Here is a 24,144-nt window from a genome sequence, read left to right on the forward strand (position 1 = left end):
CTCTATTCACATCTATTCACATCAGTTTATATTTTGGCCAAAATGCAACTGAAACTCTAAGCCCCTTGAGGACATGAAGCATGTCTCATTTATATATCTGGCTAGTGCCTAAGATAGCTTCTGCCCCACTACAGTCACTAAGATGTGTTTATTGAATGAATGAATGAATGAATGAATGAATGAATGAATTTATAAGTGAATAAACTAGTTGATGACTTTATAGGAAAAAATGTCAAATACTTCTAAATCTAAATGTTTTATTAATCCATTTGGTGTTTTCTGACTCTGATTCATGATTCTTGATTTTATTTCCTGGAATCCTCTTTTTTAAGATACCTATTCTACCCATATTAATTTCAAATGAAAGTCTGCTTTTAAGGGTTTTTTTCTATTTTCACTTACAGAGTTGTCATGACTACCAACTCCAGTCCCTTCAAAATGAAACATATCAGGCCCTATCTCCCCCATATTCACAGAAATCATCCTGAAGAACTATCATAAGTGAGGTTTTTCCTAACTTCATTTCAGGAGTGACAGGATTCAAAATTTTGGAAGGTTCTTTTAATGGTTTGGTACTTACTGAAGACCCACAAGACAGAAAAACTTTCTCTGATTGAGACTGTTTAAGAATGTCTCATCCTGCAAGTATGAGATGACGAAGTCATCTTCTAAACGTCCAGTTCAGAGTTGGGTTTAAAAATACCTGTGGACATGAAACAAAAGAAGAAATAGTTTGTCCACCATGGTTAAGGTCGGCTCTATATGATCACCATGTTTCCCTAACACCTTTCCTTACTAGAAGCTTCTGCTTACCACTATTCTTTGAGTATTTTACATAATCATTCTTATTATTATATCTACCTCATAGTTTCAAAAAATAGAGTGGTTTATGTAAATATTCTAACACCATTATTCCACCTACCAGTTGCTAGTGACAGTCCTGATGTAGTCAAGGACTATAGAGGGGGTAGAGGTGCCTCTTCCCCCATCCACAACAGAAAGCTTTGTTTCTGTATTTTGGTATATATCAGTTCCTTCCCTGATGTAACAATGAGCTAACTAGCATCATGGATTTTGACTAAGAAAATCAATTCTCTGGAGGCCAGGGCCAGCCAGTTAGGAATCAAAACACTGAGGGAATAATTTAAAAGTTGATGTGTTCTTCATCCAAGGAACATAGAATCACAATATCTGAATTTTCCAGAACAAGTAAGGAAAACGGCTCACTCCCCTAAGTTATAACTACAAAATGTTATGATGTGGGATATGCTCTCTAAACTATGATGTGTAGTTCCAATTCACTTAGAGATGTTGGATCCTTAGGAAAATGGAGATCTATCAAAATCTAATACTGCCTGAATTACTTGAACAGTTTGGTGATGTTTGCAATAAAGATCTTAAGTAATAACTCCTTAAAATCTCTAACTTTTATTCAATGTCTTCTTCATGTGCTTAGCTACTATATGTCAGACATGGTAGTAGGCACCAGGCTTATAATGATGAGCAAGAGAGGAACTGTCCCTATTTCCCTAAATCAACCTATAAATTATTGTACACCTATGAATACACAAACACTTGCCTATACCTCTCACCTAGAAATGTTCTCTGAAAACTTTAGGTAGGTAAGGTAGATGATAGATAGATGGATGGATGGACAGATATATAGATAGATGATAGATAGATGATGATTATGATAGAAAGAGAAAGAAAGAAAGAAAGAAAGAAAGAAAGAAAGAAAGAAAGAAAAAGAAAGAAAAGAAAAGAAAAGAAAAGAAAAGAAAAGAAAAGAAAAAGAAAGAAAGAGAAAGAAAGAAAAAGAATTTTAGGTTCTATCTCAATTTTATTCTATCAGCTTGATCTCCATCTCTTATCTTTCAGATATTTTTCCTCCTAAAATTATCTTTATATTAAACTCTCTGTTTGTAAAGTAAGGATGACTGAGTTACCTTTAGTAAAGTTGCAGGATACAAAGTTAATATGAAGAAAGTGGTTTCATTTATGTACACTAATAACAAATACCAGAAAGAGAAGTTTAAAAATTATCCCACTTACAACCATGCCAAAAAGAATAAAATATCTAGAAATAAACTTAACCAAAGCTGTTAAACAACTATACTCTGAAAATTATAAAACACTGGTCAAAGAAATTGAAGACAACACAAACAAATGGAAAGATATTCTACACTCATGGATTGGAAGAACTGATGTTAAAATGGCCTTACTATCCAAAGAAATCTACAGATTCAATGCAATCCCTATCAAAATACCAACAGGATTTTTTCACAGAACTAGCAAAAATAATCCTAAAATGTGTATGGAAGCAAAAAAGACCATGAATAGCTAAATAAATCTTGATAAAGGAAAACAAAGCTACAAGTATCACAATGCCATATTTAACTATGTACTATAAAGTGACAATAATTGAAAACAGTATGGAACTGGAACAAAAGTAGACACATAGATCAATGGAAGAAGATAGAGAGCCCAGAAATAAACTCACATTTATACAATTAATCCATGACAAAGGAGGCAAGAGTGTACAATGAGGAAAAGACTGTCTCTTCAACAAATGGTGCTGGGAAGACTGGACAGGTACATGCATAAGAACGAAACTGGACCACTTTCTTATACCATACATAAAAATAAATTCAGTATGGGTAAAAACTTAAATGTGACACTCCAAATCATAAAACTCCTGAAAAGAACATAGGCAGTAATTTCTTTGACATCAGCCACAGCAATATTTTTCAAGATATGTCTCCTCAGGCAAGAGAAACAAGAGCAAAAATAAACTGTTAGGACTACATCAAAATAAAAAGTTTCTACACAGCAAAGGAAACAGCCAATAAAGCATAAAGGCAGCCTACTGAATGGAAGGCAATATTTACAAATGATATATCCAATAAGGAGTTAATATCCAAAACATATTAAGAAAGAACTTAATACAACTCAACATCAAAAATAATAACAAATAACCCAATTTAAAAATGGGAAGAGGATCTGAATAGACACTTTTCCAAAGGTAACAATTGGCCAACAGACACATGAAGAGATGCTCAACATCACTAATCATCAGGGAAATGAAAATCAAAGCCACAATGAGATATCACCTTATACCTGTCAGAGTGGCTAAAATCAAAAAGACAAGAAATAGCAAGTATTGGTAAAGATATGGAGAAAAAGGAAATTTTATGCATTGTTGGTGGGAATGTAAATTGGTGCAACCACTACAGAAAACAACATGGATGTAACAAAAAATTAAAAACAGAAATACCATATGGTCCAGTAATTCTGATACTGATATCTGATACTGGATATCAAAAGGATATATGCACCTGTATATTTATTGCAGTATTATATACAATAGCTAAGATATGGAAGCAACCCAAGTGCCCACAGATAGATGAATGGATTTAAAAAAAAGGATGTAGTATATAGCTACAATAGAATACTATTCAGCCATAAAAAAAGAATGAGATCTTGCCATTTGTAACAACATGTATGGATTTAGAGGGTATTATGCTAAGTGAAATAAGACAGGGAAAGACAAATGCCATATGATTTTACTTACATGTGGAATCTAAAAAACTAACTAAATAAATAAATAAATAAATAAACAAACAAACAAACAGAAACAGACCCACAAATACAGGGAACAAACTAATTGGTTTCCAGAAGGAAGGAAGTTTTGGGGATTGGCAAAATAAGTTAAAGGGATTGGGAGATGCAGGTTTCCAGTTATGGAATATACAAATCACAGGGATAAAAGATACAGCATATGGAATATGGTTAATGGTATTGTAATAGTGTAAAATGACAGATGATAGCTATGCCAGTGAAGAGCATAGCATAATGTATAGACTTATTGAATCACTATGGTGCACATGTAAAACTAATGTGACATTGTGTGTCAATCAGATTTCAATTTTAAAGAGAGGGAAACATGGAGGAAAATTAAATACATATTACTAAATGAAAGAAGCCAATCTGAAAGGCTACCTACTGTTTCATTCCAACTATATGACATTCTGGAAAAGGTAAAACTATGGAGTCAGTAAAAAGATCAGTGGTTGCCAGGGCTTGGGGTTTGGGGATTGGGAAAGGGAAAGATGAAAAGGCAGAGCACAGAGGATTTTTAGGGCAGTGAAACTACTCTGTATAATAATATAATGATGGATACATATCATTATACATTTTTCCAAGCCCACAAAATATGCAACAGTAAGCATAAATCATAATGTAAACTAGACTTTGGGTGATTATGATATGCTGTAACAAATAGATCACTCTGTTGGGGAACACCGATAATGAGGGGAGTTATGCATGTGTTGGGGCAGGAAGTATATGAGAAATCCTAGTACCTTTAATTTTTCTGTGAACCCAAAAACTGCTCTAGGAAAATTTAGTCTTAATTTTTAAAAAATCAGGAGAAAGAAAATCTCTCTCCTTTCAGGTTTCTATATCTACTGTCTGCCATTCCCTTCAGGCACAAAGGTATTAACAGCTCTCCTGCTCCTTACCCTTGGTTATATGCTGTCCCGTGTGACTCCTCCATATCTACAATTTTATAGACAGTCCCTCTGTGAATTTCTCTTTGTGAATTATCCTATCTTGAGTGTGTCATCAGCTCTCTGATAAGAGTCCTAAATGATACAGTTTTCTATAAATGTGCCCTTAAACCCATCAACTTGCTCCATCCTATTGCCTATACCTTTATAATTAAGATGCTCCATCATCATCTTAAATAATATAAATTCCCATTCTCTCTCTGTTTTCCAAAGCCTCCCTTCCTGGGGCTTCTATCCTTCTGCTTTCATCCATTTCTACTGCCCCCTATGCCTGCTTCACAGCTCTCATCTTAAAAGTGCTTTTGGCCACCGCTGCATTGATTTCTTGAGCCTATCTCCTCTTAGTTGTTTTTCCTGGGACACATCCTCCCATACTTTCAAAGAAAGTGTACTTATAGAGTAAATTTTATAAATCTTTGCATGACTGAAAATGTTTTATTCTACTTTCACACCTGATTGATGGTTTTGTTCTATATAGAATTCTTGCCTGAGAATCAGTTTCAGTCACTTTTCCACTGTATTGAAGGGACCAGTGTTGTTATTGAATACTCTAGTGCCTTTTGGATTTTGCATACTTTTTTTGTGGCCTGTATTTTTCCTCTCTCAATAATTTTATAATCTTATCAATCTCTAGGGTAATACAATTTCATAATAATGTGCCTTAGTTACTGTTTTCTCATCACTAGGGTAGGCACTCAGTACATCTTTTGTATCTGGAGACTTAAACCCTCCTGCTCTGAGTTTTCTTTTCATTGTTTCTTTTAAATTCTTCCCCTCTGTCTTCTCTGTTCTCCTGGGACAAATATGAGTTAAGTGTTTTACCTCTTGACTTGAATTTTCATATTCAGTTGTTTGGAGGTGACTGGATGGCTCAGTTGGTTAAGCATCCAGGTCAGGTCATGATCTCACAGTTTGTGAGATCATGTCCCAAGTTGGGCTCTCTGCTGACAGTGCAGAACCTGCTTGGGATTCTCTCTCTCTCTCCCTGCCTCTGCCCCCTCCTGCTCATTCTCTCTCTCTCTCTCTCTCTCTCTCTCTCTCAAAACAAACAAATAAACATTAAAACAAAAAGATATCAATGGTTTTTACAATGAATTTGTGTTATCTCTAATTCCAAAATTCCCTTTTGCCTTCCTAACAGCTCACGTTTTACTTCAACTACCTTATGTATATTAAAGACTTAGGCACCAAAACTTTGACCAAAGGCAGAGATCAACAGAGCAGAGCTTACTGACTGCTGGGCTTCTGATCAAGGTTCTAGCAGAGAGGCAGCCATTCCATTTGTGATCTCCAAAGGAAAAATGTGAAAGACTTTTCTCTAACATAGTTTAATTTCTTAATGCAAAGATGTCAGTATTCTGTTTGTGAAGTGTATGCCTGTGTGAGCATCTGCGAGTGAGGGGTGAAAAGAAAAGGTGGTAGACTGAACCATTCCTTTCTTTTAATTGCCCTATAACTAGCCCTGAACCCCACTATCATCCTTGCCTGGTGCCCTGGCATCTCAAACATGTCAGGGATTCTGGGAGATAAATCTGTCTATTTCTCCTCAATATTCCTCTCAGTTGCTACTTTCATGTTAGCCTTCTCTCCTCTGCCATATCAGTTACCCCGCCTTTGTCTTGTCTTTTCCAAACATATGTTGAAATCTTTTGTCTGCATCTAACTTCTGTCCTATTTGTGAGTCTAAACTTTTTTCTCGTTTGTTGTTATTGCTATTTTATTTAGATCTTCGGAGGAAAAAGGAAAACTCATGTAGCCCACAATTTTAAATATAAGTTCAGTATATTTGTTATTTTTTAAAAGGATAGAATGATCCTTTTTCACAGAGGAAAGGTAATATGAAAAATAACTATAGGGAAATGCAACAAAAGGTTAGTGGTGGTATTTTAATATTTTAACGGGGTCACCATAAATAATGTCGTCTCTGTTACTAAGGGAAAAAAGGAACAGTGGATACTGGGATAACAACAGGTAGACTCTGTCACAAATAGGTATTGTGCATCCAGCTCTGTGCCATACATAGGGAGTAGAAAAAAGGTAAGATATGTTATTTATATCATTAATAAATTACAGAAATGAGGTAAAATCCAGTAAGGGAACAAAAACTGGGAAAAATGTCTGATACCATTTTATAAACCATATGGAGGTGTGCTTAAGGCACACAGAAAACAGATGTTGGATGAAAATAGTCAGGGCAGAATTCTTGAAAGATATAGAGATATAGAAACAAGATCTAAGAAGTTCCTCAGAATAAAATTGCTTTTCTGAAGTACTGAGACCATCCAGCTATCCTCTGACCTTACTAAGAACACAACAGAAAAGAATCTATTCTGTCCCTTTCAAAAATTGAAAATAAATTTAACCAAAAATGTATAATATATCTCCTTGACTTAGTCATTGCAATAGTTCAAATGTCAATTCATTTTAGTTGCTTTAATTAGTCTGTTCTATGTATTGCAAAAATAAAAGTAGGATAACTTTTAGTACAAATAATATACTACTAGGATTATAGAGAGTATTCAAATTTTCCAACAGGATCTTTAAAAAATTGCTCCACACAAAATATGTAAAATGTACCCCTTTTCCCCCTCTAAAGAAACAATCCTTTGGGTAGTTTATGAATGTACACTAACCTCTTAATTGTATGCAGCGTATATTTCTATGTATGCATTTTCACTGCATTCTATGTATGTACTATCATTATTTCTTTATGAATCCATTTCCCCTACTAGATTATATGATATTTGTGGGGAAAGACTAGGAAAGGAAAAAAGAAGGAAAAAAAAAGAAGGAAGGAAAGAAAGGAGGAGGGAGGAAGAGAGGGAAGGGAGGGAGATTGGGAGACAAGGAGGCAGTTTCTGGGAAGTTAGACTTCTGTTTTTAAGAGAAATGGTCAGATTCCTCAGAGATCTTTCTCTTGTAACATCATTCTACATTGTTGAATTATAGTTTAAGAAAGCTTAATTTGAATTGAAGGGACATAAAGCAGTTAAAGAGATACTGGCTCAGAGTGTTTACTCTCCTACTCTAAAAGTAAGAGAGGATAAACCTTGACAGTATAGAAACCTAGACGGTATAGAAAGGCTTAAGTTTAGCCCACCTAAACATAGAAAAAAGAGTCTCAAATTATTCCTGGTTAAATGAAAAGTACAAGATAATTGAATTTTAGGGACTATTCCTTAAAAATCATTAATAAGTTACAGATAATTGAAGGTATTAGCTTATTCTCTGATTTTGCAATTCTGACAAGCTATCCCTTCTCCTTTTCCTTCAAGGAGACCTTGCGACTCCATATCCGTTTCATGGCATTCTTTACATCCTCATTCCTCAGAGTATAGATGAGTGGGTTTAGCATTGGGGTAATGGTAGTATAAAACACAGACACAGCCTTATCCAGTGGGAAAGTAGTGGAGGGACGAAGATAAATAAATATACAAGGGACAAAGAAGAAAGTTACTACAGTGAAATGAGACCCACAGGTAGAGAGAGCCTTGCGCCGGCTCTCTGAAGACCGCTTACGAAGACTAAACAGAATGACCGTGTAGGAGGCCAGAAGAATGAGGAAACACCCCAGAGAGATGAGGCCACTGTTGGCAACCACCAACATATTTACGAGGGTTGTATCAGCACAGGCAAGCTTTAGGACTGGGTGGACATCACAAAAGTAGTGGTCAATGACCTGATCATTGCAGAAAGGCAGCTGAAAGGTCAGAAGGGTCTGAACAAAGGAATGACCCAGGGCTCCTAACCAGGACAATGATGCCAGAACAATACAAACATTGGCACTCATGATGGTAGTATAACGGAGAGGTTGGCAGATGGCAGCATAACGGTCGAAAGCCATAACAGTCAAAACAAAAATCTCCGCACACCCAAAAAAGTGGAAGGTAAACATCTGAGTTACACAGCCCCAGTAGGAAATGGTCTTTTTCTCAGAAATAAAGTCTGCAATCATCTTGGGTGCTGTGGCTGAGGAATAGGCAATGTCCACAAAGGACAGGTTACTGAGGAAGAAGTACATGGGCGTTTGGAGCTGGGGATCAGAAAAGACCGTAAGCAAAATGAGCAGATTTCCCACCATGATCACGATGTAGAAGAGGAGAAATAAGGCAAAGAACATCAGTTGCATTCCAGGATCTTGGGAAAGTCCTAGGAATATAAATTCAGTGACATTATTAGCCACTTCCATGGGGACCCAGATGGTACTGGCTTGGTGGCTCTGGTTCTCTGCAAAAATAAATAAATATAAACCACTGTAAGCATGGTACAGCCTAAAGGAGAAGTCTTATTAAAATATTTAAGTGATGCTAAATATAGGAGAGGAAACTTCATATTTCTTAGGCATAGTCAATTTTCTTACCACATTATTGACTCACATTTGATTTCTGTTACACTCAGACCTATAGTTCTTTTCTCTCAAATAATAATCTAGAGAATATGACGATTTTTTTTATTGGATTTAATGTTGATCCCTAATCCTCCCTCTCTCTGTCTCTCTCTCTTGTATTGCCAGAAATTCTCTTTCAGATGGAAAATTTTAAATCAATTATTAAATAAATTTTTGAGGCTTAAGGCAAGTATAAGAAGTCAGAATCCGAGATTTGATACCAAATTTCTTAGATGGATCTTTTTTAACATAATGTACAGAGATCAACTTTAGAAGAATAACATTCTACTCAATCAAATGATAAAGACTGTTTTTAGTTTCTAAATTAGGTTGGGAGTTTCAATACAATTAAAGATTAAGTCATTTTTAGTGATGAACAACAGAAGAAACAGAGGTCTCCTGCTTACCAAAAACCCATGCTTATAAATAACATCCTGGGAGTTTGAGTCCTAAGACTTAGTATGCATGTGAAAATTTCATTTTGCTTGTCAGTAAGGAATACCTGAAGAGTGGTCAACCTATACAGAGAAATGCTTTTCTCTATGTTGCTCTAAAGAGTTGAAAAGCTAAAACATACTGAGGCCCCTATCATTCTCAATCCCTTTGCCTTGAAATAGCCTTCTGTCCTTGTAATCAGAGGTAAAAATCAGTAGTTAAATTTCCATACAGAAAAGCTATAAATGGTAGTTAAAGAATAAGTCTAACACCATTTTACAAACTATACACAGGGATGCTCAGGGAATACAGATAAAAATATTGAGTAAAAATTATCAAGGAAAAATTCTTGAAAGAGTTAAATCATAAGACAGGATCTAAAGAAGTTCCTCAGAATAAAAAATGGCTTTTCTGAAGCATTGCAAATTACTAGCTATCTTTCATCTTTGCTAGGAACACCTTTTCTCTGCCTGGATAGTGAAAGCTGAGTGATTTAAGTTTGAACACCCCCACCAAATGGATTACTTTAAGTAAATCTATTTTCTCAATCTCAGTCTTCTCATTTATAAAAGATGGGTAACAAAAATTATTTTACTTCACAGAACTGTTACAGAAATAAAATGAGATCATTTGTGTAACTTTTTTTGTATTTATGAGATGATTTACTTTGTCATTTGAGTCTGTGAAGTGTGGGATCTTTTTAGTAAGTATAAGTTTTCATTTGATCTATTCATTATATAAAAATTATATAGAAAATATTAAAATTTATCCATAATTTTATTCCTGAGATAATAAACAATAATATCTGTCCATCTCCATGGTAGACATATTATTAATAGTGGTGATACTGGTAGTAAATATTTACTAAGCACTTTACTATGTGCAGGATTATATGCTAAACTATTAGCATATGTTACCCCATCTATCCTCACAGCAACATTTTAATTTCTATCTCCATTTTAAGGAGCACAAAATTTTGAAGAGATTAGGTAAATTATCTAGTAAAACACAGTCAGTGAAGAGGCTGGTATTTGAATTGAGACATTCCGATTCCAAAACCCACACAACACTCATCCCCCTAAATAAATAATAGGTAGAACAATAAGTGAAAAGATGATAATGATAGATGATAGATAGATAGATGATAGATGAAAGAAAGAACTAGAAATAGAAAAAGAAAGAAAGAAGATAAACTTCTCATGAAAAGGAATTCCTCTTTTTAAAAATCAACTGTGCTCTTATGGTGTAAAGTCCTTTGATTAGAGGATACACTCCAAGTCCTCAACATCTTTGAATATTCTGACACTACAACAGCAAAGCCAAATTGTTCTCAGTCATAACCAAATGGCAGAATCATAAGGGTTGAAAATCATTTAGGTAATAATAGAAAATTTCTATTGTACTTACTATTGTCTAAGTGGTAATAATTCATTTAATCCTCATAACATTCTTACAGTGTAGGCTATCATCATTATCCCCACTTCAGAGATGAGGAAACTGAAGCACAGAGAAAGTGCATAACCTGCCCAAGGTCACAGAGCTAGGTAATTGACAGAGTTGGTATTGGAACCTAGGCAAAAGGACTTTAAAGTTTATTTTATTTTTTTATTAATTTTATTTTTTTTAATTTACATCCAAGTTAGTTAGCATATAGTGCAACAATGATTTCAGGAGTAGATTCCTTAGTGCCCCTTACCCATTTACCCCATCCCCCCTCCCACAACCCCTCCAGTAACCCTCTGTTTGTTCTCCATATTTAAGAGTCTCTTATGTTTTTGTCCCCCTCCCTGTTTTTATATTATTTTTGTTTCTCTTTCCTTATGCTCATCTGTTTTGTCTCTTAAAGTTCTCATATGATGCATACTCCTGGAGCTGTGGGACTGTGGGCATAAAGTCAGCATGCCTTCTTTCTCATTTAAAAGTCTTAAAATTTCTGTAATAGCCAAAAGACTCCTTTTCTGCTAATTGTGAAGGGTTTTTTTGTTTTTTTTGTTTTATTTTAAGTTTATTTATTTATTTTGAGAGAGAGAGTGGGGGAGGGGCAGAAAGAGAGGGAGGCAGAGAATCCCAATGCAGGGCTTGAACTCACGAACCATGAGAAAACCATGAGATCATGACCTGAGCTGAAGTCAAGACTCAGACTCTCAATGACTGAGCCAGCCAGGCACCCCTAATTGTGAAATTTTGTAAAGCTGTATCCAGTACTTTGAGGCAAACACTACATTTACAACTGGCAAGATCATCACAACATTCAGAGTTTGTGCCCAACTTTGCTTAAACTTACACTGAGGATGTCATAAGCGATGTGGTACTGATAATCTTGATGTTATTTCATTGACATGTGTTGCCAGAGGAGGCCCGCATGTAAACCAGCAATCCCAGGTCTAGAGGAGAGTCGGAGACATGTCTCCAGAGAAGGTCTTCACTGAATGGAATGTTGGAAGGTGAATTAGAGTTAACCTGATGATGAAGAAGACTGCAGGGTGAGGGCAGAAAAGACAGGGCAGGGCAGGAAGGACATTCCAGGCCTAATGGACTGGAATACATGAAGACAGTGTAAATCATCATAGCATCCCCACTGGGGAATGCCAACAGGTTTGACATGATTCAACACAGAATACATGAAAGCAAGTGTCAGGAAGTGAGGCTAAAAAGGAAGAGGAGCTCAGATCATAGTCTTGTATGTTAAGTTGAGGAGTTGGAATTTATTGTGAATGATTTGGCAGATCATGAAGAAAGATCACTCTAGCAGCAGGAGGGCAGCAGGAATAGGTGCTGAAGAGTAGCTGTTACAAAGAAGCCTGAAACCCAACTTTCCTAGGTTCAAATTCAAGCTCCCCTATTTGTTCACATTAGGACTTTAGGAAAGTTACTTAACTTCCCTTTCCTCAGTTTTCTCAAGGGTTAAATGTAGATAAAAATACCACACAGCACTGGGGCGCCTGGGTGGCTCAGTTGGTTAAGCTTCTGACTTCTGCTCAGGTTATGATCTCACAGTTTGTGAATTAGAGCCCCGCAACAGGCTCTGTGCTGACAGCTTGAGGCCGGGAGCCTGCTTCAGATTCTGTGTCTCCCTCTCTCTCTGCCCCTCCCCCACTCACGCTCTGTCTCTCTTTCCTTCAAAAATAAATAAACATTAAAAAAATTTTTTAAAGGAAATAGCACACCAGCACATAATTGCTGTAAGGATTAGGTGTGCATCTTATGTAAAGCACTTATGTACATGGCACACTATAAGTGAACACATAATCATCATCCCCATCTTTGTGACCAGAGAATATGCTGACTGGAAGGAAGGAGAAAAGCCTGGATAGGAGTCATTGTAAGATGCTAAATTCCTTACTACATTCATCTCCTAATTCCCATTTATATGTATTTCCATGCTTTCCATTTTTACAAAACTTACCTACTGATGACACCCACTTTCTCAAATATATTCTTTGACTTAGAGTAGTAGCAGAAAATAGTGCATATTTTTTAATCACTTTAAGAATTCAAGCAAGGATACCAAAGATGTTTGGGCAGCTACAGTATTCTTCTTGAGTAGTGACAATCTCAACTTTATCCGGGATCACCTCAGAAGCTGATTAAGGTAATTCAACTCTAAGACCAAGATCCTTCTACTATCTTTACTGGGAGAAAGAGAACAGGATTTAAAGATAGAACAACAGAGCCTGATTCAACAGCTCTGCCTCTTACAGGCTATGTGATCTTAACACCATTTTCCTTACTTCTATTAACTTCAGAGTCCTCTCCTGTGAAAGAATAATGCCACACATGGTAAGGATCAAATTAATTAATGGACACTAAAACAATAAGTTACCTGTAAAACTAACTCATAATCATTTCAGTGAAAAAAATTCAGAAGCATCAGTATCCAATGTCTGAACACTGTGGACCAGGGCTTGTATGGGACTCATCAGCATTTCCACTGGTCTGTACAGGTTCTTAGGTCAAATTTTGTCTCTCAGATAATGCCAAAGAATATACACTAGTTATAATGGTACCTCTGCTGTTAAAGAAATAAGATCGCTCATTTATTTAACTCCATAAGCCCACTTGAATTATTTCAAATAAAATAAATAGCAAGACTGCAGTGCCCTGAAATTCTCTGAGAAAGAGATTTAGTCTTAGTTTCTTCTGTGAACAATTTGCAAAGAACAGGGATTAAATATTCTGTTTCTCCTTCCTAACACCAAGTTCCATCCCACGGCAAGCTCTTTGCGCAATAGTGTCCTTGACATCAATATCCCTCATAGAGACATGTACACAGAAAACATGTACGTTTTCATGCCTCTGGTCATTTGACATCATTTTATTACCTGTAGATACTTTGAACTTTTACCTATAGAAAAATTTAAAGTCCTAATTTATCCTGTCCCTCTAATTGTCTACAATTGAGAAAGAAACTTACTAATTATGTGTGGAACTGAGAGATAAGGAATAATAATCTGAATAAGTCTTCAAAACGACTTGCAAATGTGTTAATGTAACACAATGTAGGTTATTTAAGGTACCATCCATATCATCTTCTATATTTCAGGCAACACCAATATTTATTTATCCTTTCACTTAATAAATATTTATTGAGCACATTCTCTGTGTCTGGTGTTATGCCGTGAATATAAAAAAGGTAAGTAAAACCCAATACCTGACATAGTCATTCATTTTAGAGTAATATGTTTAAAAGGCCTTCTCAAATCCTCTTACATTGAACCATAACTTATGTAAAATCTTATACTTACATAGATAAAAAAAATATTAGTAATTACTTGACTTCATTCCACTCATCTAACCATGAGTGAAACTAGTGAAGTGTAAGAGGAAATTGAATTATGTAGGCTGCACTGCTAGTGATAAAGCTAGAACTAAATTCCAACTGAAATAATATTGATACACATCTTAAACTACAGCAAACTATTTCCTAAATCACTTAAAAGAATTATTAGAACAGATGTTGTAAGTGGATGAAGAATTTAATGATTTCTCTTTATCCCTGAATATGATTTGAATCAATGAAAATTGCCCTTGCCTCTCACCCTGGTTGTTAACTTATCATTACAGATGGGAAACTTACTCTGGCTGTCTTCTTGAGTGTGGTCCCACGACATGGATTTGGACAACCTGAGATCTTCTTAGATCAATAAACCTTTCTGAGATGGAAATGTGATCTATATCTAGATATTCACGCTACAAGATTGAAATGTGTACAGTGATGTTTCTCTTATGTGTGTGTTGCATTTCACAAGACGATTATGCCTACAGCCTGAGAAGAGGTCCTGTTTGTTCATTTGTTCTCTCCTTCTTTCTCTCAGGATTTTATGAGCTTATAGCCATGGCATGGCTTCTGATCTTGGTCTGTAAGACTTTATTTCTGTCTTCCTGGCTGCCAGGAGAAAGAAACTGTCAGCAATCTTTATGCATCATCAGAGTCCTGAGGGAATGGCTGGCCAGGTGATTAGGTAGCATCTAGAGAGTATTATTAGGCAGGAAAGTGCCAAGTATAATTCCCATTAAGTGACCCCTTGTAAAACCATACTGAAGGCTACTTGGTAAATTGCTAGTTAAAAATAAGCAGGCCATTTTTGCAGCTTTGCACAATTTACTCATAGCTAAAGTTGGGGCAAAGGAAACTTGGTGATGCTAAGTATCACTATATTGGACCACTAACCCAAGTATATTAGTTTATAAAACTATTAAAGTGTTTTCATTTAAAAATTCATTTTAAAAACTACTGAAGCTCAAGTACACAAGCAAAATGTTTTATTTAGTGACACAGTAAAGATACTGCCTCAGTCCTATTATTACATGCATGAGTTTCTAAGAACTTAGGTCAAGGGGGCTTGACAAAAATTGAGGATTACACCTCTGCCCTCTAGTATAAAATGTGTTATTGAATTGCAGCATGAACTTCCAGGTCATGCCTAAAGTTCTGTGTGTTTGAATGGCACAACCACAACAAGAGAAAATACAGTAATTCAAATAGCATTCACCTCAGTTAGGGTGCTTTTCTAAGGCAGAAAGGATGATCACATTGCAGCCTAGAAAGGCCTTTTGTTGTTGTCAGCAGCAGTTTATTGTCCCATGACTCTAGGTTATAAATAAAGAGGCTGTTCAGACAAGGAATGGCTAACTGTGAGCATACTGTGTTCACTGGATTCCCCACTCAAATTCTTTTTGAGATGAAAAATTGTCATGTGCTTCTCTTTCTTATCTTTCTTTTCTTTCCTTTCTTCCTCCCTCCCTTTCTTCCTGCCTAAGTTCCTTCTTTTATTTCATTTCCTTCATTCCTTTCTTTAAAAACACATTTAGCCAGACAAAGAAAGACAAGTGTTGTATGATTTCATTTATATGTGGAGTCTAAAAAAGCCAAACTTGTAGAAACAGAGAGTAGAATGGTAGCTACCAAGGGTGGGGGTAGGAGAATTGGGGAGATGTTGTGAAGGGGAACAAGCTTACAACTAGAAGATCAATAAGTTCTAGAGATCTAATGCACAACGTACCAACTGTAGTCAATAATTACTTCAAAACTGCTAAGAGATTAGATCTGAAATGTTCTTCCCACAGAAAAGAAATAATAATAACATGATGTGATAGAAGAGTTGGCCAAAGTTATAGTAGTAACCATGTTGCGATATATAAACATCAAACTAACATATTTTACATGTTAAAATTACAAAATGTTATAGGTCAATTGTATCTCAATCTGGAAAAAAAAAAAACCTTATCAAGAATTTATTGGTGCTGGGCACCATGCCAGACACTCCAGATACAACAACCACTGAATAATGGGGCAGCCCAATGAGTGAGGGAACAAAAGTACAATAACTATGGTGTGTGTTATGCTGATGAAAGATAAGCACACCAAGCTATGAGAATTCATATGAGGACCAATAAATAAAACTCTACAAAGACAGGCTCAGAGATGACTTGCAAGAAAATAAGACTCAATCTGAGTACTGAAGGCAAGAAGTGGGTCACTAATTCCAGCAGAGGCAGCAACATCTTCAGAGGCATGAAGATATGAGGAGAACAGCAAGTAGTTTACAGGCTCAAGCAACGCGACAGGACTGAAACCATAAAGGAGGACTGGGACCATGACTTGGTCTCAGAACAAGCGTAGTCAGTAGACCTGAGCCCAAGGTTTAGAGTGGTACTGTAGCCCAGTGAATAATGTGGGGACTCCTAGGCATTACCCTAGATTTTCTTATCCCCATGTATACTCTATTTCCCTACAGATTCCATGATAATATTTGTACCAGAGTCTAGGACAAGATACAACTTGCAGATAAGAAACTATATATCTGAAGAAAAAAAGAGGACAAGATTGATAGGGACAGGAAATATTTATTCACTTAAGAGAGGAAGCAGACTGTACTGTGAGTATTTACATTATAGATTTCACCATTTTCTCTAAGTAAAAGAATCTCACCAGGTGCTTTGTTTATGGGATAATTACAAAAAGCGTCTTGGAAACATAATAAGCATAAAGATAATAACTAAAAATACAATAAATAAAAAATGGATAACTTAGATAAGCCTATTCATTAAGGAAAAACTACTGAAATATAATCTAATAAAACAAATATAAATAAAATATGGAGTTTAGCTAATAGTATGTATCAGCTTTGGCTCATTAGTTCTGACAAATATGCCATATCATGTAAGATGTTAACAATAGGAGAAATGGTGCAAGCTGTACAGAAACTCTGTACTATCTTTGTAGCTTTTCTATACATTTAACTAACCAGAACATTTCAAAAACACTTAAAATGTGATTTTTTTAACATAATTTTGAGAGTGCATATATTGCCCAATATGACATTTCGTGTCAAGGTTGGTTTCAATGTCAATGGGGGAGTTACCAGGGATTTTACTATCATATGGCATGGATCTGGAGTCAAAAACTCTTAATTCATCTTTCTGTCCTGTGATTCTTCAGGATCAAACAATTGTACAGTCTTCTTTCAGCCTCTATTTCCCTTTTAACATAAAATATAATAGTAATGGTAACATAAGCAGTCAATACTTACTGAGTTCTGTCTTATGCAGAAATGCTTGTTAGGGCTTTACAAGTATTATTTTGTGTAGCTTTCCTGAGAACCTTATGCTCTGTACGCTATTATTGTCCTCACTGTATACTCAAAGGAGCATTGAGAGATTAAGTTCCTTGTGCCCTAGTAAGTGGTGAGCTGGGCATGATGAAGCTGTCTCACACCAGGGTCCACACTTCTGACTTACTCTCTCCTCTGTGCTCTATTCTCCCCAATTATCTGGACTTACATACTGTCTTAGAATGCTCTTCACATTCCTCTGGTGTTTATTGAGAGACTTCATAATTAGATATTTGGGCAGTCTGTTGATGTTTGGTGGAACACCCAAACGGCAAGATGTCTACCGCATTTCTAGGCACACAAGAGGCACTCTGGAAACAGTTGTTAAAATAATAAATGGATAGTAGATTAATAATGAATTAATGAATTAATAATGAGTGAATGAATATTAAAAGATCAAAAAAATCACCAAGAGTTGTTTATCAGAGGAATATCTCCCAGGAAATGTTTTCTATAAATGAAAAGTAAATGTGTGGCACTGGGGTGGCTCAGCCAGTTGTGTCTGACCAGCTCAGGTCATGATCTCACAGTATCTGAGTTCAAACCCTGCATCTGGCTCTCTGCTGTCAGTGCAGAGCTCTTCAGATCCTCTGTTCCCCTCTCTCTCAGCTCCACCGCCACTCATTCTCTCTCTCTCTTTTTTTCTCTGTTTCCATCTCCCTCCCTCAAAAATAAACATTGAAAGAAAGAAAGAGAGAGAGAGAGAAAGAGAGAGAGAGAAAGAAAGAAAGAAAGAAAGAAAGAAAGAAAGAGGGAGGAAGAAAGAGAAAGAAAGAAAAAGAAAGAAAGAAAGAAAAAGAAAGAGAGAGAGAGAGAGAGAAAGAAAGAAAGAAAGAAAGAAAGAAAGAAAGAAAGAAAGAAAGAAAGAAGTATATATTGTGGTGGCATGCTGACTTCTCTCCAATAATACTCTGTAGTTTCTAGGGCCCTTAAAGGGAGAAATTTGACAAAGGGAAGTGGGATTTTGTCTTCTTTTTTTTTAATTGTTTTTATTTTTTTATTTGTTTTTAATGCTTATTTTTGAAAGAGAGAGAGAGACAGAGAGCACAAGTGGGGAAGGGACAGAGAGAGAGGGAGACAGAATCCAAGGCTCCAGGCTCTGAGGTGTCCACATAGATCCTGATGCAGGTCTCGAACTCACGAACTGTGACATCATGACCTGAGCCAAAGGCAGAGGCTTAACTGACTAAGCCACCCAGGCACCCTGGAAGGAGGATTTTCTTACCACATTGGCCCATTCACAATGTGTACTTTGGAGCTAGTTTATAAATATGCAATCTTACTTTACATGTGTTCTGGAAATATTAAGTCAATAATCCTCTTATGATATGATAAACCAGGCTTGTCTTTGTCTCCTTTCAGTTATTTCAGTACCCCCTCAAAGGACCATATGATCTGGAAACAGGGGGCAGACCTACCCCAAATATCCATGGGACCCAGAGCAAGAATACAAACGCAGCCCAAATAACATATGGCTAACAGCTTTAAATCAATTTTAATAAACTTAAATTTTCATACTCCGAGAACAATATTCTCATACTCTCATATTTGCTACAAAATCCTCCGACTCCTTGAATTTGTACACCAGAATGGTAGTGTGGAAAGAGCAAGATTTGGCCCTTAGTCCCCAGCCCACCTCTTCTTCTGGCTCTAAAGCCCAACACAAGAGGCCTCTCATGTATGAATATGGACTCTGCAGCCCAGATTTCCAGGCTCTGTCCCCTACTTTACACACAGTGCCCTCAACCTGAAGGTTCCCATGCCAGTGATATGGTCTGCCCTCAGGGGGATAGACCCAAAGAAGAGGCTCAGGCAGGCCCTGGAAGTAGGCTCAAGGCATTTAAGAAGAGAACTCTGGAGATGATAGCAATTGTGTACAGTCTGAAAAATAGAAATGTTATCAACTTATTAATAAAGAGAATTTTAATATAGATAATGGATTAAGCAACTATTGGAGGATTAATTATGCAAAAGGAAACACACACAAGTCTTGCTTTTCTGAATATAATGCTACCAATCCCAGATATGAACAGGACATTTGAAATGATTTCCCAAGACTCTAAATTTTGCTAGGAAAGAGGAACATTAGAAAAAGGGAGGTTGCGTCCAGCTGATATGAAAAGAAAGCCTGGAACTTCATGTCCCTGCAATGTGTCTGGCTAACCCACAACACCACTTAAACCTTCTTGTCAACTCACACATTACTCTGTAGCTAACAATGTCCTCCTGTCTGCTCTTCTAGATGTTCACTACAGGCAAAGGACCTCTGTAGAAATGTTGTGGAGTGAAAGAGTATGATCTGTACCAGGGATACTAACCCACTCAAACTATCAAGAAATCATCCAAGCTCTTACATGACCACAGGCATTGCAATTTACCTAGTAAATCTTAATATTAGGTGGAATTTCGAATATTCTTTCCTTAGTTATGTTTTTTAGCTAAGTGATTTAAAAAAAACCCTCTCCACTGCAACTGATCAGGAAATAAGTGGGCACATACAAAAATATTGCTAAAAACCCATAATTAAAGCATTATTTAGTAAATAGAATTAATACCCTTCCATAGACATAAAAAGTTGCAAAGATCCTTATGCCAGAAACAGATAACCTTAAACATAAATGTTTTGTGCATGTTTTTAGTGATCTCCTACCTCTGAAGTTCCTCTCTAGGTAAAACAGAAAATATACAATTAGTCCATCTAATTAGGGTAAAGACTTTCTGGAAAGAAAAATATTAGCTTAATCTTAATTATCTAAAATTCCTAATTTCTTACTCGATCATATTTTTTCTGAGTGATCTTATGAAAGTCATTTAATAAATCTGTTTGTTTGTAAAATTGAAGTTGAATAATATTACCTACTCCGCAAAGTACTTTTGAGACTTAGAGGTAATAACTATGAGTACTTTAAACCACAGTTCATTTCTTCACCCCTCCCCTTACAGGTCAGAGCTCTTAAACATTATGATCAGTTGAAGAGCTAGCTTATCAACTTGCCCCAGTGTGATTCCACCCAAAGAGAAACTCAAGAGGAATGGCATGCCTCTTCTAGAGAAGCCTCCACAGCAGGACACTAGGAGTTTCCATCACCTGGCACTTCCTTCCCTTCACACGTAAGCTTCACTAAGAGCATTGCTCACTATGTGAGTTGAATTCAAGTGCATTTCTAAAATTTGGCACAATATAAAACATAGTTCCTGGGTGAACATTAATATGTGGGGTGGTTAGTGCTGTTTCAGGTTTTGTTAGAGACAGGATGAGAGGGATTCACACTGCTTCAGAAGAGACTCTGATGATATATCAGAAGGAACTTCCTGACACTAGAAGTTGTTACAGCCAGAGGACCAGGACAAAAAAAAAAAAAAGGTGATGGGATACCTTTTTTCATTTGAAGAGAAGTTAAAAGTAAAATGAGGGGCCCCTGGTTGGCTCAGTGGGTTAAGTGTCCAACTTGATTTCAGCTCAGGTCATGATCTCACAGTTCCTGAGTTTGAGCCTTGCATCAGGTTCTGTGCTGACAGTGCAGAGCTTGCTTGAGATTCTCTCTCTCTCCCCCTCTCTATCTGCCCCTCCCTTGCTCACACTCACTTTCTCTCTCTCAAAATAAATAAATACATAAACTTTAAAAAAGGATTGTTTAAAAAATAAAATAAAAAATCAAAGTGAAATGACTTAAAGACTAGTTACAGACAAAAGGATAGAAGAGTTGGACTTTCAAGGTGTCCTCTTGAGCCTAGTACTCAATACCTGGGCCATTACACATTCCTGACTTCCCTATTTAATATTTAACATCTGACAAAGTCACTATGCCTCAATAGCAATCAACAGCAATTATAATGTTTATGCTGGATTTTATACCAAAGTCATCAAATTGGTTTCATGCATGTACTCATGTACAGGATGAGTCAAGAATGTCCCAAGAAAGTTATGTTTTATAAATCACATCTTCCTGTTCATCCTTTAATATGGCAGAAGGATGCCACATGCTTTTTTCTCAGCTTCTTCATGACTGTCTTCATTTCAGCATTTCTGAGTGTGTAGATGAGAGGATTCAACATAGGTGTGATCACTGTGTAAAAGACAGAGAATACCTTATCCACGGAGAAGCTGCAGAAAGGCCTCAGGTAGATGAATACACATGGCACAAAGATCAGGCTGACCACTGTGAGGTGGGAGGCACAGGTAGAGAGTGACTTGCTGTAGCCCTGACGGAAGCGAGTTCTCACAGTGATGAGGATGATGGCATAAGAGAATAGCAAGACCAAAAAGCAGACGAGAGATAACAGACCACTGTTTGAGACCATCAGCACCTCTACTACATATGTGTCCGTACACGCTAGCTTGATGACCTGTGGGACATCACAGTAGAAGTTGTCCAGTTCAATGGGACCACAGAAGGGCAGCTGTATGACCAGTGTGACCTGTGTGATAGAATGGATGAAACCCCCACACCAACAGGCAAAAACCAACTGAAAGCATAGCTGACGATTCATGACTGTCAAGTAGTGCAAAGGATTACATATGGCAACATACCTATCATAGGCCATGACTGTCAGCAGAAACATCTCACTGGCTCCCAGAAAGTGCAGGAAGTAGATCTGGGCCAAGCATCCTGAAAAAGAGATGATCTTGTCTTGCTGTAGGAAATCTCCTAACATCTTGGGCACAGTAACACAGCTCAGGCATAGGTCAATGAAGGACAGATGGCCCAAAAAATAGTACATAGGAGATTGGAGCAGGTGAGCATCAGCTCGTACTGTTACAATTATCAAGAGGTTTCCCAAAACAACAGTCATGTAAAAAAACAAAAATATTAAGAAGAGAAATAGCTGTAGCTCCCAAGAGGATGATAGGCCCAGAAGAACAAATTCTGTCACTTTAGAATCATTTCTTTTTTTCATCAAGTCAAGAATACCAAGTGACCTAGAGAAAGAAGAATTGGAAGAAGATTTAACTTAGACAAAAATTTATATATATATACACACACATACATATATATATATATATATACATATATATGTGTATATATATATATATATGTGTATATATATGTGTATATATATACATATATATACACATATATATATATATGATTTGGGGTCTGGTGTTTATGGAATCATATTCCAAGATGAAAAACCTTTTTAAAAAAATTTTTTTAACGTTTATTCATTCTTGAGAGACACAGCATGAGTGTGGGAGACACAAAGTGAGAGAAGGAGACACAGAATCCAAAGTAGGTTCCAGGCTCTGAGCTCAGCACAGAGCCCAATGCGGGGCTCAAACTCATGCACAGTGAGATCATGACCCAAGCCACAGTTGGACGCTTAACCAACTGAGCCACCCAGGCGCCCCCAACATGAAAAATCTTAAGCAATTTCTGTGAGGTAGGAAATATATATTCCTGTAAAAATAGAACAAGAAATATATTCCTGTATAAATAGAACATTGCATTCGTTCCAACCCTTCATTCTTATAATGCTTTTAAGTTACATTTACAACAAACTAGGGAGGGAGAAAATTACCTGGACATGAGGTGATGAGAACGTGAAAATCATTCCATTTTTGTAAGAGACAAAACTATAGCCTTTAATGGCAAGAGTTCTGGAATGAAGTCTAGATCCAATGCCCAACTCAACCACTCACCAATTCAGTGACCTCAGGCAAGGTATCAAACCCAGTTTCATTCTTTGTTTATTCAATCTAATATAGGCATAATAATATCCTCCAAGGTTGTTTTGAGAATCAAATATAATCTATGAACAAAATGCACTTAAAAAAAAATTACTTAACTCCCTAAAGTGGGGCAGTATTTCTTATTAATCTCTATACTTACACCACAATGCTTACTGTGTAATAATTTATCAAATTGAAGGAATAATGCTTTGTACTATAAATTACTATACTGTACAAAGTTAGTAACTATTATAAATGCACATGTTAAGAAACAAATTATTTAGGAAGGATTGAAAAGAAGCTCATGTTCTTTGTTTTTATTTATTATCATAGGTGATGGAGGTTGGAAAATTTGTAGAAACTGGGTAACAGGAAATTAAATCTTTGCCTTTAAAGTTTAAGGAATCATCTAACTTAAGATGAGTAGGATAGTGGCTAGAACACACTAATCACCAAAAGCAGAGACCAAGGGCAATGATCCTTATCATTGAGACAGGTACAAAAGAGGCTCATTATGACCCATTTCATAGGAAAGGATAATGAGGGAAGTCAGAATTATGCTGCTTTTGGACTTTTCAACAACCATAGGTACACTTAAAAGAAATAAAGTTTACACTAAGATATTGTTTTATCCATTTTCTCCTTCTCTACATTTACATTCACTTGCAATATTGGGTGAGAATATCTCAGATTACAAATAAAAAAATCAGGGAACATTGGTACATTCTTTCCATTGAAGTGGTTAAGAATTAGCAGATGTTTCTCCATCTAGATTAGATTTTCAATCTAGAACTAGCTCTTGGTAAAATATTAAGTGAGACAAAATTTGTATTTTTTCTGTCTTCAGTCTCAGTTATGCATTCCAGGTTGTACTTGGTTCTCTCAAATAAGTCAGGTAAAGTTATCTGATACTGATAATTATTCAGATAATCCAAAAATAAGAATTCTTAATACCAAGAAATTTTGCTT

The 24,144-nt window shown here is 36.3% G+C and overlaps 3 protein-coding genes across 8 annotated transcripts in view; all 3 read right to left on the reverse strand.

Moving 5' to 3' along the window:
• LOC122222252 (olfactory receptor 4N2-like) overlaps positions 1-24,144 on the reverse strand; it is a 127,657-nt gene that overhangs the window by 23,005 nt on the left and 80,508 nt on the right. For 5 of the 6 annotated variants that reach the window (XM_042942543.1, XM_042942542.1, XM_042942540.1 and 2 more), the window contains one exon: positions 581-703. The exons of the other annotated variant lie outside the window; for it this stretch is intronic. The gene's annotated coding sequence lies outside the window, so the exon portion shown is untranslated. The remainder of the gene's footprint in view (positions 1-580; positions 704-24,144) is intronic. 6 annotated transcript variants of the gene reach the window in all.
• On the reverse strand, positions 7,819-8,782 carry LOC122222256 (olfactory receptor 4S2-like). Its single transcript, XM_042942551.1, has one exon. The coding sequence runs from the start codon at positions 8,755-8,757 to the stop codon at positions 7,819-7,821; it is 939 nt and encodes a 312-aa protein (XP_042798485.1). The 5' UTR covers positions 8,758-8,782.
• Positions 21,456-22,403, reverse strand: LOC122222255 (olfactory receptor 4Q3). Its single transcript, XM_042942549.1, has one exon. It carries the CDS (start codon positions 22,401-22,403, stop codon positions 21,456-21,458), a length of 948 nt encoding a protein of 315 aa, XP_042798483.1.

The sequence above is a fragment of the Panthera leo genome, chromosome B3 (genome assembly GCF_018350215.1).
Source record: "Panthera leo isolate Ple1 chromosome B3, P.leo_Ple1_pat1.1, whole genome shotgun sequence".
NCBI lineage: Eukaryota > Metazoa > Chordata > Mammalia > Carnivora > Felidae > Panthera > Panthera leo.